Below are 17373 nucleotides of genomic sequence, written 5' to 3' on the forward strand. Positions count from 1 at the left end.
TGAACATGAACATGAGCAGAATATGTCCTCTTTAAAGACATATAATGGATTAAATGGTTAAAAATAAGGTTTGAATTGGTATGAATATGTTCTTTCAAAACTTAGGAATGCTCAAACATGACAAGTATGATGTAGTGATTTATACATTTTAGTTGACATTGCTTGTTTAAAAATAATCTACTAAATGTATGTAGCATTAACATCACCGAGATCTGGATAGTTGAATATTTTGTAGTTTTTAAATTTACGAGTGAATTTATAAATTCTTCAAATCCAAAATCTAGGTTGCCTTAAGCTGTAGGAAGTCCCCATCTATTGTCCATTGAGGTAACACAATGCAGAGTAGATGTTTGTGGCGTCATTAACGGAAGAAAAAAATCACAGGCAGTTATCCCTTAAAATTAATGTCTTTATGAGGTGATACTTCTCTTATCATTCTTAGCATTTGATATATTTAAATATGTGAAGGAAAATGTGGTTTTGTATCTTATTATTAGTTTAAATTGGAGCAACTGGAAGAACAAGCACAGCAAAAGACACGTCCTAGCTGAGATACTCTTTGACATTTTAATAAGATGAGTTCATGTTGTAGTTGTTCTGCTCAGGCTTCATCAGAAAGAGAAAGACACTGTGGGAATGTATCATTTCCTTGCTTCTCTCTTCGTCTCAGTAGATTAGTCACAGTCCACAGCAGTAATCAATAGCGTCCACAGTTACAGTTGAATTATGGCGGCCCTGTGTTGGTGATCAGCGCCACTGCCTCAAGGTTGGAACAAATGTCATCACGGCTCGCTGCATCCACACAGGGATGTTTTCACCTTCACAGAGAGAATACTAATAAGATTCAGGCATGTTCTTATATCTGAGACCGTGAGACGTCTTCAGGTTTCAGGATTTACAGAGTTGAAATATTATGGAATATACCGTAATATGTTTTTTTTTTAAGAACTAAGAGACATGATTTGTGAAAAAGCAATCCAGTAGTTTTTATAGCTTGGTTTCTACTATAAGAACAGCCATGATAACAGTTTCATGTTCACATGAAATGATTCATCTTTGAATCAGTGAAGCGTGAATTCTGAGCGCCCTCTGCTGGTCCGTAAAGGTTTTGCATGTGTACCATTGATCATTTAAACTACTACTATTAAAGAAAAAACAATGTTTGATGAAATATACAGTTGATTCAGTGTTTACATTTAATATTTTTGTGATCTACAGCAGAACAAATCATCAGAAACAATCATGCAACAGTAATATAAATCAAGACACATCATATGTAATAGTAAAACACTGCCAGGGGATGTTTAACCACACAATCAATATTTCATACTTCAGGTAGTTCAACTATATTTACTACTGATTACAGATGACAGGAGCAAATATACTTTGGTTTGTCTTTCTTGTAGTATTTTCAGTTTTTCACTATGGTGGAGGACTCTTAATTCAAGGACAAAGGTTCTGAATAATTCTTCCACCACTGGAAGTAAATGCTGATCGTTCACATTGTTAGAATCGCTTTATGCTGCCCGTCTCACAATAGTTCAAAAATGTTTGGATGAAGACCCACCTGATATTTTAGCATAGTTTGAAAATGTTTTGTCCATTTTGCCGTTGGATAGTATATCACATGTTTTAACAGGTACTCTTGATGATTTTGTAAGGGACTGGCCCCCAATAGCTCTATACATGAAAGAGTGTCGTCTATTTTTGTTCTGTGTTTTTTGATATGTTTTGTCTTAAGAGTAGGTCTTGGAATTGTAAAAATGTGATCATGTTATACTGATTGTTGTATCTTTGGGGAATCACAGCCCTCTGTTGACCTCTGACCTCTGTCTGTGTTCTCTAGGAGACGACCTGATGCGCTGCGTGGATCTGTACAACCAAACCCAGTGCAAGTGGTTTGAAGAAATGGTCACCACCAGCATGGTGAGACCTTTTTTTTTGCAGAGAAGAATAATCGTAATATGTATTGTTGTCTTTGGTGTTCTAGTTACGTGTTGTTGTTTTTTTTGTATTAAATAATATATTTGTTTATTAATTATTTTATTATAATACTTTCTATGTTATCACTGAGAAACAGAGTTGTTTTGTCTCTTAAATGAACCTCATTAATCTTTCTCAATTTGAAATTTAAACAACTTTGTCTTTTGTTGCTTTTAACCTATAATGGAGGTTTAAAACTATGCCTTTTATGCCTCTATACAAACCTAGTGACTCTCTTCAAAGCCGCCAGACTCATTTCACACAAATAGTTATTTTACCTGGTTCAGCTCTCTCTATTTACAGTAATGTGGCAACGTCATTGTGCAGAAACCATGTGGGTTAGTGTAGCCAAAACTGTAGAATTGGCTTTTTGAAAATAAAACAAACCACCAAAATGTTAAAGTTAAAATTGTAATAAAAAGTATAGATATAAGTGTAAAACAAAGTGCAGTATAAAACCTCCCCCCAAAAATCCTGGTCATTTTGACCCCAATATACTTGTTTTTAATCAACAATGGACGTTATATTGCATTGCAGGTGATTGGTAAAGAAGGAATATTTGAAGGGGAAAAAGTGTTGCTTTTGTTATTATTATTTGTACACTAACAGCTGGGTCAAACAATAAGGACGTAAATCCAATATTAAATAAACACCAGGGTAATCTTTTTTCCTCTGCTACTAAATGTGAACGTTTTTCCTCTTCAGGAGCTGGAGAAGCTGGAGGTGGAGCGGATTGAGTGGATTCAGCAGCATTTACGCCAGTATACCACTCTGCGGCACGAGACGGACATGTTCAACCAGAGTGTGAGTCCCTTTGCATAATTAGGAGACTATTTTTCATCCTGACTCGTACAAAAATCAGGGTGTATGTTTTTTAGTTTTATGGAAAGAAATGTACATTCAGGTTTATCGCTAGTGTTTGTATCACTTCTGAGGGTTTGGTCTGTTCAGCTTCACACTGAGAATCACCCGTGTTATTCCTGCAGGGCTGACAGAATACGTCTCGCTAGATTTACAGGGTTTACTCTTCACCTCCTGAATAGCTAAGCAGAGCGTTTCGGTGGGTTTCTCTCAGACTGGTGACAGCGAGTGTGTTAGATGAAAGGCTGACAGGGGAAACATCGACCACAGGGCGCCTTCTGTCAAAAACATCCACTCTCACACCAAGTGGCACGTAAAATCATGTCAGAGCCACTTGACATTACTGGCCCAGCTCATCATTTCGCTCAAGGGTTTGCTGATAGTTTGGCCAAATAAGAATGAAAAAATGACGGTCAAATTCTATGTCAAATCCGGCACTAAAAATCCCCAAATACAACACAAAGAAATTGACTGACAAACTATAACTAAGACAACACATATTAGAAATATAAAATAGTACGTTGATGGCAAAATATTATTTTGAGGCTTAAACTTGTGTACTGCAACACATTTAAAAAATGTGATAACACACTAAATACTAATGGGAAGCTACACAGATATTTTTAACTTAACTTTGTTATTTTTTGAGTTATTTCGTAGCTTCCCAGCAGTGTATCCTATATATTTAAATGCAAACATCCTCATTTCAAACAATGGGGGAGGCCCAGAGAGTGCCTTTACTGGCGATATTGTGGAGAAATGGGGAGATAGAGTGGATGACTGCCTGAAATGTTTCCAGTGCCTCTGGAGTCGAACCCACATACTTGGCAGGCGATTCCACATATGAAGAATGTTATCGCATCAAAACACTTTTTTCATAAAACCTCTAAAAACGTTTCCCCACAAAATATTTAAAAGATTATCCTGATGAAGTTGCTATAAATATATTGTAGAATAAAGGGTTGTCTGATGAGATTACATTTTTGTTTTTCTCATCTAACTTGCTGCGTGTACTGGTATTTCCAAAAATGTATTTAATTCCAAGTAGTTGTTGAAAGCTCTGGCTTATATATTAGGACAAGTAGATTCACATCTGCACACCGTACCTGAGGTGATAACACTTAATGCTGCTGTTTTTTGGGATCATGTCCTATAGACGGTGGAGCCGGTGGACAAGCTGCTGCAGAACGTAGATCCCGGCAAAGACAGAGAGCTGTGGGTGAAGGAAAACAACACCGGCGAGGTCCGACCCGTGGATATGGACATATAAACCATCCTGACCTTCAGTATTTTAACACTTCTGATAACACTGATCCAGGGACAGTGCATGTGCAGACTACTGAGGTCTGCTCATCCTCTCTGTGACGAGAATAACAGGAGGAAGGTTTAACGCAGGCAGGTAACGGCACTGAGTCAAAGTACCGGCATGTTCCTTCAAAATTTTAACCCTCTCATAATCAACATTAGCTTATTGAATGCCATTTAACGTATCCTGCTGTTTACCTGTTGTTAAGTGGACACTATAAAAAAAAAATTGTATGTATTTTAAATCATTTAGTGTAGCTTAAATCTACATTTTTCACAGTTCCAGTAAACCAAACTTTAAAAAAAAGTCTGATTAACTTTATTTTATATACGGATTTTGAAGCATATTGAGATCTTGGACTGAATATGATATATTTTCATATTTTGCTGGATCATTTGGGTGGAAATGCATGTTTTGAATATCTTGCTTTTTGTGTATATGGAGAGCTGCACAATTTGCTGAACCATGATGGTACTTTTTTTGTTATAGTTCATTGAATTTACGCAAGGTATTCTGCATCTTGTACATGACAGAATTTAGGAGCTTTCTCCCACACAAAAAAAACAAGACTTTTAGGTACAGCGTTAATATCCAATAAGCTCAACTGTTTAAAGAATAAAACCCCACACTTACAGTGTTTAGGAATGTGGTTTGAATTATGCTTTAATTTCAAAACACACATTTAGGCCAGGGTCTATTTTGGATCAGTCCGGAGGAAAAAGGTGGTCCAAGTTACACTGAAACACCTTTTAGTGCCTAACGGTTATATACCTGGAATGTCCTTGACATATTCTACTGCATCAGTGTAGATTTGTACATAAAGGTTAGATGTATTTTGCTGTCAGATGTTTAACAGGCCCAAATGAACTTTAAGGCCAGTGAGGTGTTTGTACTGTACAATGTTGTTGGTTTTATTTTTGGTAAATGTACAGAGAATATCTATACGATGGTGGTTGATGGCAAAAAGCAAATTAAATATTACCCCCAAAAAATCAGTGTGTTAAGGCCCTTGTATGTTAAATAGATATATATTATTTACAGCTAAGAAGGAGGGTATTTTCAGAAGAAAAAACAACTTATTTCAGGAAATAAATTAGCTGGAAGAGTTTGGATATGAGATCATAAAGTTATTTTTATCTGATGTTATTCTTAATATGGCTTTATTATCTCAGAAAATATTCAATTTTGTTTTATTCATTTTTTTTTGCAAATGTTCAAAAATATCCAACTTTGTATATTTAAAAAAAAAAGATTTTAATTCAAAAATTTACAGAAATACATTTTTAGTTTTTCTCGCAAAAGTATAATTTATTAATCTGAGAGAAAATTTGCTTTTTTTCTCATAAATGTGTGAATTTTTTCTCCCAAATTTATAACATAAATCTCAGAAAATATCCAGGTTGTTTCTTGTTGATTTAAATCTATACATTTCTTATTTTCTTTCTGGTAATATAACTTTCCTCCAAGGTTGTTAATCTTGTTAAACTAATCTTTTTTTTAACCTACAATGGCCCTAATACTGTTTCCGTCAATAAAGAAAACAAGTAAGTGGATTTGTGATACAGATTTTTCCTAAAGTAAAACCCATTTAATCAGAGACTGCATGATCAATATGTGTCTGTGTTTACATGTGTGTATGTCTTCGTCTCTACATTTATGTTGTCTATCTGTGATTTTTTTTTTTTATATCTCAAAAGCATGAAGCTAATCAAATTAAGACTAGTCCTAATTCTAATACAGCTGCCAGGAAACTAAGAAAATAAATGCTATTAAAAAATAATTTCTGTGTAAATGCTTACCTGCCTTTTCACCAACATGATAATGCCATGATAATGATAATTGCGTAAATGAAGGAAAGTCATGGTTATTTCAAACTTTGTCTAACCAATGGCTTCATGCACAGGTTTAAATAGCACATCTGTTGTAGAGGTTTTATCAGTGTGTGTCAATGTTGTACACTAAGTGTAACAAGTTATTATGTTCCAATTAAATGTTCAACAGTTTCATGATGAAGTAACGGTTGAGTTTACTGCCCTTCTGTGATTAACATTTCCATAATGTGCATTCAAATCCGATGTTACTGTTGATTTATGAATGTTTGATCATAGGTGATCCTGTCCAGACGGTGTACTGTGGAATGCAGTGTTCAAAATAAATCCCCTCTTCGAAAATGTAATAACATGGTGTATTATTATGTAAATGTATGTTTGAGGTAGATTTATTTTCCATGGTTTCATCAGTTGTACCTTTTGATCTGCAGGTCAGCTCACAAAATGCCATTGAATCCAATCCAGTAAGGATTGGAAGGGAGAGTAAGACAGGTGGATGACAACGGTGCAGTGTGCATTCTGCCAGGTATTAACCAAAGCCAAAACTGGCTTTGGGACAAGATGATGCAAAGCTGGGCTTTTCTTCTGCAAGCCACTATATTCCTGATGTAAATGCTCTACTTTATGCACTTGAATTGCATACTAAAATTATTTGAATACAACTTTTTTTTAACTAGGAACTTTAGAAAGGCTCCCCTTCAGGTGTCTCTCAGCAGTTAACTCAATGAAACCTATGCGGAAGGGCCGGAAACTGCCCTATTCTGTACATAGGGTGAATTATAAAGTTACTCACCCGTTTTGATTGAATGAAGCTTTAGTATGTGGCTTCATTATGGCGTAGCCACATTGGGTGACAGGTGGGTGTTCTTTATAATTAGCATCACGAATATTACGTCCATATTTTACAGGCTGTGGGTGTCCCTAACAGGACCTTATTTAAAAATATGTATATGTATGACAAATATGTTTTTGACCTATTGTGATGTTTTTATTAATTACGCACATTGAATGCCTGGTGCAGACTACATGCATGACAGCATGAACCAGCTGTCGTACCGTAGGCTAGGTAGATAGGAGAAAGTGGCCACAACAAAGTCTACTGAAATGGAAACACCTTTTTTGTAATATTGTTTCTTCATAAGATTTTCTGAACCCCGAAAGCTGTTGTCAAAAGCTGCCCAAATGTTATCTACTAGCCCAACTTAATCAGAAGAGGTGAAAACCAGACGAATATTGCAACACCGACAGTAAACATGGTGAAGAGCAGGAGGAATGATGTAAAAGATCAAGACGTTGGTGCTGCAGATTGAACTGAAACAGAGTCAAGGTTAGTGGTTGTTTCCCCTTTATTTAACCCTAACCCTCTAAACACTAGACGGCGGGGTCAAAGCAAGATTTTAAGACTAATGTTTCATTTTATAGTTTTGCAAGCCATATATATTCGGCGATTGTCATAGTACAATAATGGTTTGTGTGAAGCCGCTCCGTGAATCAATGGCGACCAACACAGGCGTTACTGTGGTAGAGGTAAAATACTCTCTAGTTGCAGCTATGTGAGCGGAGAGTTTAAAGCTAACACAAATGTTCTACAAGGTTTTCGTGAGTGTGCCTGGACTTGCAAGGTTATCTTTTATCTTAATTAACATTATATGTGTAGAATTAACGTCTCTAAAAATACTGTATATATTATATATACATGACCCTCCCTCTTTCTGTCCCCTGCCCGGACTACTTTAAACACAGCCCCTTTAAAGTCAGTTTTGCAAATGTTTATTGAATAGTGACATGCACTCAACAGTTTGTAGGCTTCAGATATACACACAAAGCATTAGAAAACTCCACTTACAGTAAAAAATGTACTAAAAGAAACATAAACTACCTCATAAAAGAAAGCAGTGGAATTTGTCTTCATTGATAATCCATCTATGTGATAGGCCAATCACTTGCACTGACATTTTTCCCCTTTTTCTTTCAATACGTATTACTAAATAAAAATGATAACAAGCGATGTATTCTTCACCCACATTACATACACTTAGAGTAATGAGGTTATTAGTCTCAACTGACCTTCAGTTCCTAATAGGATCAGCTGACACAGGCAGATTGTTAACCTGAGCCTAATTACTCTCATAAGGAGCTCTTCCCCTGGCCCCCCTTTCATGCTATCAAACTAATGAATGAATCCAAGCTCTGGTACACTGCCACACATGAGAGAGTTAATTGGCTGGCATGGAGGTCAACTCAGGATATATGGGCCCATACCTTTGAAAGGCAGAGCAGTTACAGTGACATAAAATAATAATAAGTAACTTATATTTAATAAACACAAATGAGATTTAACTATAGTTGAGCTTAACCAGTAGTTTAATAGTGACAATAACTTCTAGCTTAGCTAATTAGCGTTTAGCTTGACTAGTTTATTTGGTGTTTGATTAAATGTTTTTTTTTCAGCATTGCTTTCTTTTAAATGTTTAATTTTACACAAAAGTGTTATTTAAAATGTAGTTTAACCACATGAAATCACGAGTTTCCACCAGTCAGAGGCTTGATGTAGCTTCTTCTGACTGATGGAATGCACCACCAGTCCGCTAGCTAGCAGTGGCATTTAGTGGCAAACTAGCATAACTGTTATACCGTTTTAACTACTGTTCAGTTCAGATATAGCTGGTATTTGAATGATGTGGTATAACAAACTCATTTTCTAAAATATAACGCACCTACATTAACTTTCAAATACAGGAATAAGTGGGTAAATCAGGGAGTTGCAGGGACAGCAGTCACTGCTCATTTGCTAGCTAGCAGTTTAAGTCTATTAAGTGTAACTCTCTTTAGTTTTTGAATGCTGTTTCCCCCAAAATTATAGACTCAATGGTAAGATCTCTTAATTGTAAGTTACTGCATATTGGCTTTGTAGGACAGAGTGTATCAGTATTAATGAGTGTGTGTTTATCACAAATCCACAGTTTCAACTGCACATAGTTTAGAAACCAATGGCTTAAATTGCCATTTGGTATTAAATACAATTATGTAATTGCTTACTGGGAAAAAATATGAAATGAAATACTACTTGGCTCATTAAGACCAAATAAATTAATGAAATAACAAAAAACAAAACAGTGAAGGAGGCAGAGGGAGAGATAGATGTGTGAGCGGGCAAGCAGCCATATCATGTTAAATGTAAACAGAAAAGGAAGAAATCTTAAAATCACATGAGGGGGCATTAAACAATATATATTATTGCTTTTTCTCCTTCAGCTTGTCTTTAATTTGCTGAGGCTCATCATATTGTATCAACCGCAAGATGTCCTTGTTGTCCATCACACCGTGAATGAATTCTCCTTCTGAGATTTTATCTGGAAAAGTACGAAAACAGTACAAATAGAACAGCAGCAAAACATGGATACGTTTCATCATATTAAAAAAACTCTTAAAGTGAGCTAATGAATTGTTACCGTTTTCCTTCTTCCCAAAGAATTGCCAGATCTTGTCCGCCCTCTTCTCTGGTGTGTTTTCATCCTCGGGGAGGACCTTCTGGTCATCAGCAGGAATCATGTTGAATATCGACTGCATGAGACACATATTATTACATGTTTTTAATAGTATATTGCTCAATCTCATCATTAAAAACTCATACTAATATTCCCAATCTGTGTTCTTTAGAATGGATTAGTGCTGAAATATTGTGAAAATCATTAATTCATCAAACACTACACAGCCTAATGCTTTTCTTTGCTTTATGTAACTGCAACATTTTTTGGTTTTCATTGGTCTGTATTTACCAGTAAATTAAAAGGCAAAAATGTTGGTAATTTATACCATTACATCAATATAAGGATTTTAAAATGTGTCTTTAACATTAGCGGTTCAACAATTATTTACTTTCACAATCATTTCCGTTACCATGACAGACATTTTTAAGAGAATAAAGGTTATAATGGCAATACATAAGTTGATAAATGATCTGCCAATAGAAAACAAATATACCAATATACCATCTTTTAACAACATTTATGCGTGAAAGATGTACCTGGCATTTGAAAAGAGACTCAAGGATGCAATTACATGTACTTCAAAACTTTTCTTTTGACATCATCACAATGAAATAAGAAGGTATGTATACCTTAACAATCTCCAGGATTTCACTTTTGCTGATGTTTCCATTCCCGTCAACGTCGTAAAGTGCAAAGGCCCATTCCAGCTTCTGCAGAGTCTTCCCCCCTGACGTGAGATGCAGAGCAACAATGTACTCTTTAAAATCCAAAGTGCCGTCTGCGTTGGTATCAAAACTCCTGAACACGTGCTGTGCATATTTCGATGGGTCGGCATTGGGGAAGAAGCTGGCATAGATGCCTTCAAACTGCTGCTTGCTAATTTTCCCGCCGGGGCACTCCTTCAGGAAGGTCTGGTACCAGGTGGAGAGCTCAGTCTCGGAGTATTTCGTGTTGGATTTTAGTTCCTCCAGGAGCTCTTTTGACAACGCGCTGCTCTTAGTATTCCCCATCCTGCAAATGGTCTTCACAAATTTCTTCTTGTCTTCCTATGTTTGGGGTCAAAACCTCTCAGCATTTATTTCGAATCACTCTGCCTCATATTCACTCTGGCAGCCCTCTCTAGGTGACAAATAGGCTTATGGTTATCACTAGTAAATCCTGACAGCTGTCTTGAAGATTAAAGGGATAACCACTCACACTATGCCACCTATTTGAAGGCGGTATAAGCAAAGGATTAAACACAACAGGTGGGAAACACTTTAGAGGTCAACATCTGGGACGCCTATTGCGGCTTTTGCAGCTGTTTTGCTTAAACTGCAAGCCCTTCATCTTTATGCCTAATAACACTCTGTGAGACTGAGCTGAGAAAATCATTGACTTATTTCCGAAGACAACTGTATGTAGCTAAACAACTTAGTAATGTTTCCTTCTACGTGAGTAACATGAAGAAGTGTTTTCTTTGAACGTAAAACTTGAACTAACAACTATAGTGGAGTGTCAGCTAATTTATAGCAAGAATTAATAAACCAGGGTTCTTGATCTAAATAGATATCATGGCAGAGATGATGTCTGCACTAAGAGGCAGATGAAACCGGCTGGACTTGGGGGGTCCGGGGGGAGTTTGGTGAATCCTGCGTTGTGTGTGCTGCTTCACCACAATGACTGCCATGTGATTATCTGTGTCTCCAGTGTATTAATCTCAGACCAGATTACAAATCCATCTGCCACAGGTGCCAAAACCCCCAAAAAGTGAAGGCAATTAATTAATTGGGATTAATATAATGTGCTGATGATGTTGGTAATCCATTAGTATTAGAGTTAAAATAACACAATTGATGTCCCACGAATCCTAAAATTGACTGAAAGTACTTTTTCTGAGCAAGATAGTGTCATTCTGTTTTGTTGCACCGCTTGCAGTAAACATAATGCAGTTGTTTTATGGTAAATGACACCTTAACCCAAATTTAAATACTCAGAAGAAAAGGTGAAGAAGAGAGTTTCCTAGTAAACTAAAATATATACAATTTCAAGTGGAGTGCGGATTTCTTTAAGACAGCCCAGCAGTTAGCATCACAAGGATTCCCTTGACAAAAAGCCAATTGAATTATTCCATTGCATGAACATCTCTTAGGTATTAAATGCAGAATTTATTTAAAACATCTATCCAAAATCCCATTTAAAAAACATTGACTTGAACATAGACAAGCAAACCACAAGTGCCGAAATGTAAACTCGTACTGTGTGTGTAAGTCAGAACTCATTAACTGAACCACTCTATAGATGATTACTTAGGAGTTCATTTATCCGTTGCCAAACGGATTAATGAATAATGTCCCTTTTCTATGTTGGGAGCATCCATCTAAAACTCTACATATCTACTAAAGCATAATCAGATTAGGAAATCCCAAATCATTCCCTTGTCTTTCAAATATGATCCCATGCTCTCACATAATTACATAACATTTAAGTTTTGTTATAAATTCACAGAATGGCGAGCATCTCCGTCCCAGGGGAAAGCATTCAAATCTCACATCTGTCAGTCAACTCAAAAGAATTAGTTTCCCTCTGGCAGGTATTTACTATGTTAAAATGATTCCATGAAATATTCACTGTACAAGAGGCTTACTGCTTCATCAAGTGTTACGCTGGACTTTTTACATTTTTATTACGTAAAGGCTAATGTTCAGAATAATCTCTTTGTGTTTAAGAGAATTACTCAGTGAGATGCTGGCAACGACTCAAATACTGCTCTGCAGTTTAAAGAGGAATGTACCGTACAATGCTTCAATATTTATACAAACACTTTTTTTTTGCAAAGAAAACTAAGATTCTGAAGGCTTTCATGTGCACACAAGCATCAAACCTTAACCTATAGTTTTTATACTCATATCAGAATATTATTATTACTATGTTCTAAAGTATGGGTGTGGCGGTCATAATAGTATCTTGTGTGTACTAATTTAAGCAAAAATCATGTATTATACTACCAATTTTGATGAAGAATATACATATTTTCAAGATTTGAGAACATGGTAGCAATTTTGCACCCTAAACAGATCACAAATACACAAAAAAAACATTCATTTTCTGCCTTGAACGACAATGGGTTGAAAAGGGACTCCAATATTCTCTATGCATTCTACATTACCTTTAGTAAATGTCCGTACATTGAGTTAAGCAATTTCAATGCCACAGTTTTATTAAACTGTAGTAAAACAATTGCCATTGAAAGTGTTGTGGTGGTCTGCATCTCCTCAAGTGTTTAAATGTCAGTGTTTATAAAACCTTTTAATTCAATATATTGTCCCCAACAATTCCTGTTATTGAAGAAATCACAGCAACTGTACATGCTAACATCTCTTCGAGGCTCTATTAACTCACGTTAGCGCTTCGAGCTAAATGCTAACATGGTCGCAGAGCAACAAGTGTTCTAACCTGATCATCAGCGTAGGGACAGTGACTCCCTAAAACCAAATACAACATTAGAGATCCCTTCCAAGTGTCCATACTGGTTTATAACCAAATTCTTGAAAAAACGTTCCTATCGGTCTCAGCTGTACTTTGTGTTTAATGGTAGTTAGCAAGTTGGTGGGGGTGCAACCTCTATTCCGACATGTTCTATAACGACATGCCCCTATTCCGACATACACCTATTACGACATGCCCCTATTACGACACAATTGTAGTACCGCCATTCCGACAGTCTACCCAGGCGTGTCGGGGCATCGTCTTTCTTTCATTTTTGTTTGTGTGTCTTTTTAACATATACTTTTTTAACATATTCAGCTATTTTGTATAATATAATATAGCCTATTGGTGTAATGCAGAGGTCTTCAACAGGGGGGTCGCGACCCCCAGGGGGTCCGCGGAGGTACTGCAGGGGGGTCGCGAAATCTTTGGTTGATTAGACAATTTTTTATATATATATTTTTTTTTTACAAACCGTTTTTTCCCACAAATTGCAATGTCTTTAAATGCACAACACAAATCCAAAATATTATAGCGAACGGAAAAATGGAGGCAGATGTGCCAATCACGAGGCCGTGTGACACACGCTGGCTCATAGACATAATATTATGTCTATGCGCTGGCTCTGTCAGGTTCCCCGTGATTGGACGAGAGCCTATTCAGGCCCCAGTTTACTGAAGACCCAGACACAGGGATGCACGCAGCGACATTATTGAGAAGACCATACATATAAAATGGATCGTTTTGTAACTCGAGCGAAAAAATCAACAAGCACAAGCGAGATACCATCCACCAGTGAACATGCAAGTGACGAGGCAGAACCTGCTGCGCCTGCAGATGTTGCAGCTAATAAGGGTAAGCGCAAAAGGGAGAAGACACGAAAATATTCAGATCATTATCTGAAGTTCGGGTTTACCTTTAAGGAGACAGATGGCATTGAGTTTCCAATGTGTGTCATTTGCTCTACTGTTCTTTCAAATGAATCTATGAAGCCATCAAAGCTGCAGCGTCACTTGGAGACAACACACAGCCACTTAAAAGACAAACCTGTTGAATACTTCCAAGCTAGCCTCAAATCCCTCCAAGGTCAACAGACATTGATCAGAAAATCAGCCAAAGTTGGGGAGCTAGCTTTGAAATGCTCTTATCAAATTGCTCTTCGGATTGCCCAGAAGAAACAGCCATACACACTTGCAGAGGATTTAATATTGCCTTCAGCAACCGATATGTGTAAAACCATGTATGGAAATGATATTGACATTAATAAACTGAAAACCATTCCAGTGTCGGACACAACCATAGCTCGCCGTATAGACGAGATGGCATCTGATGTGAGGATGCAACTGATAGAGAAGCTGAGGTTGGCAGATGCATTTGCGTTACAATTAGACGAGTCAACAGATGTGTCGAAGGACGCCCAGCTTCTGGCGTTTGTGCGCTTTGTCGATGATAAGGAAATGCAGGAGGAATTTTTGTTTTGAAAGTGCCTCCCTCAACGCACAACTAGTTCTGAAATCTTCAAAGTGATCGATGTTTTTTTCAGAGAGAATGACATTCCGTGGACAAAATGTATTGCGCTGTGCACTGACGGTGCAAGAGCCATGGCTGGTTTAAAAATTGGACTAATCGCGCTTGTAAGGGATGTGTCTCCGCAAGTGATTTGGACGCACTGCATGCTACACAGGAGACACTTGTTGCCAAAGATATGAGCGCTGAATTGGCAGATGTCATGGACTCGGTAGTGAAAGTAGTCAACCTAGTCAAGAAGAGCGCATTGCAAACACGTCTCTTCTCGAATCTCTGTGCTGCTGAGGGAGAAGAACACACTGCGCTACTCTACCATTCCGAGGTTCGGTGGCTTTCACGTGGAACAGTGTTGTCACGTGTGCTGGAATTGCGCAAGTCTATTCGGGAGTTTTTACTTCTCCAAAAGCGCACAGAGCTGGCTGCACTTTTCAATGACAATGTTTGGGTCACCAAACTTGCCTATCTTGCTGATGTTTTCGCTGAGCTGAACAAACTGAACAGTTCAATGCAAGGCCGCAATACCCATGCCATTCAACTGTATGACAAAATGGAAGGCTTTCTAAAAAAAATCAAAAGGTGGAGGGAGCGCATCGGGGAGGAAATATTTTCCATGTTTCCATCAGTGGATGAGCTGGGAGATTCTGCTGTGCTCTCGCCCCCCATTACACGCGCAATTCTTGCGCATTTGGAGGCGCTCGAGGGACAATTTGGGCACTACTTTTCTGAGGCTGACTCCTGGCGCAGGGACAAGACATGGATACTGTTTCCATTCACAGACAACGCAGCAGACGGCACACACCTGACAGTGACGGAGGAGGATCAGCTAATCGAACTATCCACTGACAGTACGTTCAGACACATATATGACACAAAACCACTCACCCAGTTCTGGATCTCTTGCCAGAAAGACTTTCCGCAATTGGCAGGAAAAGCCATGATGAGCCTTTTGCCCTTTGCCACAACCTATCTTTGCGAAAGTGGATTTTCCTCACTGACTTACTTGAAAAACAAATACAGGTCAAGGCTGCAGCCTGAGGCTGATATGACCCTCTGCCTGACAACCTCCATCCGTCCAAGGCTGGATCAGCTGTGTGCTGCTCATCAGGGTCAGACATCTCACTGATGTGAGAGTACGTGTGCCATCCACAGATGGTTTGAGGATTCATTGTCCCATCTACATGCATGTTTAGTGTTAAAATCTCATAGCTCAGTGTTTGTTTATAAATGACAGTGGCACAGCCACTCTGCACCTTGCACTTGTTTAAAGTTCAAACTTTTATTGTGATTTATTTTAATAGCCCTGTGTTGTGTGCAAGATATATGTTCATAAATGGCAGTGGTACGGTCACACTGTACCTTGCACTTGTTTAAAATAAAAACATGAATATATTAACCTGTGTATTATTTGAATAGCTTAGTATTGAATGTACAATAACAGTATCTATGTTTACACACTGCACTAGGCCCCGTTTAATATAAAACACAATTGTATGCCATATTAATAGTAGGGGGTCCCTGCTCCAACTCTCCATCAGTTTGGGGGTCCCTGGCCTGAAAAACGTTGAAGACCCCTGGTGTAATGGATGCACTGACTGGTTGGCACTCAATTTCATTGTTGTCCGATCGCCCTGCCTCCGATCTGCAAGGGAGTCGCTCAAAGAAAGTTAAAGCTATGCAAGCCATCGAGGCTGCTCCCAATTCTGCGGAGCTGTAGACCGGAGCTGATGGGATGACGATGGAGAGACTTGGGAGGAGCAGTGGCGGTGGATTCGGGAGGGCTATCAGAAGCTTCCATGAGGGAGGAGGGGGGCCCTGCGTGTCTACCGCTCCGAATGCTTCCACTTAAGTGGAGCTATGCAGACCCAACGCACCATGTCGAAATGTTTGAAAACAAAGTAAAGTGCCACTTCTCCGACAATGGAAAACATGTTGTAGTGGCACGTTTAAAAAAAAATGGAACTGCCGCTACTCCGACAATTAGACGTCAATGTCGGAGTACAGGTATGTCGGAATAGCAGCATGTAACCAAGATGGTGAACATGCTAAACAAGTTCAACATGTTAGCATAAACATGTTAGGGACTCTTGTTACCATCTTCAATATGTTCAATTTATCTAGCATGTTGGGAAAAACTGTCTTAACTTAGTGTCAGATCCTTTGCTTAATTTCAATGTCAGACAACACAATCTCTATTTTGGCAAAACATGTGCAAACTATAAATCTCACCTCTGCATTTCAGCTGTTAAAATGTTACCCAATTTACTGTTTTAAATTACAGCTCAAACACAAGGTGACAAGTTTGTTGGAGTAAGTCTGAGCTGCCGAGTGTCATGACAATTTTAGTGTGATGGAAAATCATCAACAGGAAAAAGACAAATGTATCAGCGTAAAGGCGGCAGATGTTTTCCCCGAACATCTGTCATTTCCTTCACAAACGTCTGCAAGTAATTTGTGTTCCTTTGGGAGGTATATCCCACATCAGCAGGCTGTTAGACGTGAAGAGATTTGCCCTGCATGCACCACATTATGGATGGATTTTCATATGAGACTGTACACATTATGTCACGGGTCGGCGTCTGTACAATAGGCTCTTGATCTTGTGCGCCTGCAATTGCTTTTGAGATACCCTTTGACATCAAATGCAGGAAAAAGAAATCTGGGAAATGTAAACTTGTCCTGGATTATAATTTAAGCCTGTGGTTAATCTTTTTTTTATTTTATTATGATGCTTAAAGGAAGTCTGGAATATAAGTGTAATGGATGATATTGTAGAAAAAGATTTGTGGAAGGGGAGGAGCGAGGGTACGACAAACAGCGACGACAGAAAGAGTTCAAATGAAGCAGGAAAAAGCATAGGACTCCCATGGCTGTCTATTGTCTCTGTAGAGACAATGAATCCTTTCATTAA

The 17373-nt window shown here is 38.1% G+C and overlaps 2 protein-coding genes across 2 annotated transcripts in view; one reads left to right on the forward strand and one right to left on the reverse strand.

The window, feature by feature from the left end:
• Positions 1–6329, forward strand: part of gas7a (growth arrest-specific 7a) — a 39123-nt gene extending 32794 nt beyond the window's left edge. The window contains exons 12-14 of the mRNA XM_063904813.1: positions 1847–1926; positions 2689–2787; positions 4001–6329. Coding sequence (XP_063760883.1) covers positions 1847–1926; positions 2689–2787; positions 4001–4114 — 293 coding nt within the window. The 3' untranslated portion in view covers positions 4115–6329. The remainder of the gene's footprint in view (positions 1–1846; positions 1927–2688; positions 2788–4000) is intronic.
• Positions 6330–7733: 1404 nt separating this feature from the next.
• rcvrna (recoverin a) lies at positions 7734–10615 on the reverse strand. Its single transcript, XM_063903144.1, has 3 exons — positions 10100–10615; positions 9432–9543; positions 7734–9332 (listed from the first exon to the last, which is right to left on the reverse strand). Exons 1-3 carry the CDS (start codon positions 10478–10480, stop codon positions 9214–9216), a joined length of 612 nt encoding a protein of 203 aa, XP_063759214.1. The 5' UTR covers positions 10481–10615; the 3' UTR covers positions 7734–9213.
• Between the last annotated feature and the right edge of the window lie 6758 nt (positions 10616–17373).

Source organism: Eleginops maclovinus, chromosome 16 (assembly GCF_036324505.1).
Source record: "Eleginops maclovinus isolate JMC-PN-2008 ecotype Puerto Natales chromosome 16, JC_Emac_rtc_rv5, whole genome shotgun sequence".
In the NCBI taxonomy this organism is placed as follows: Eukaryota; Metazoa; Chordata; class Actinopteri; order Perciformes; family Eleginopidae; genus Eleginops; species Eleginops maclovinus.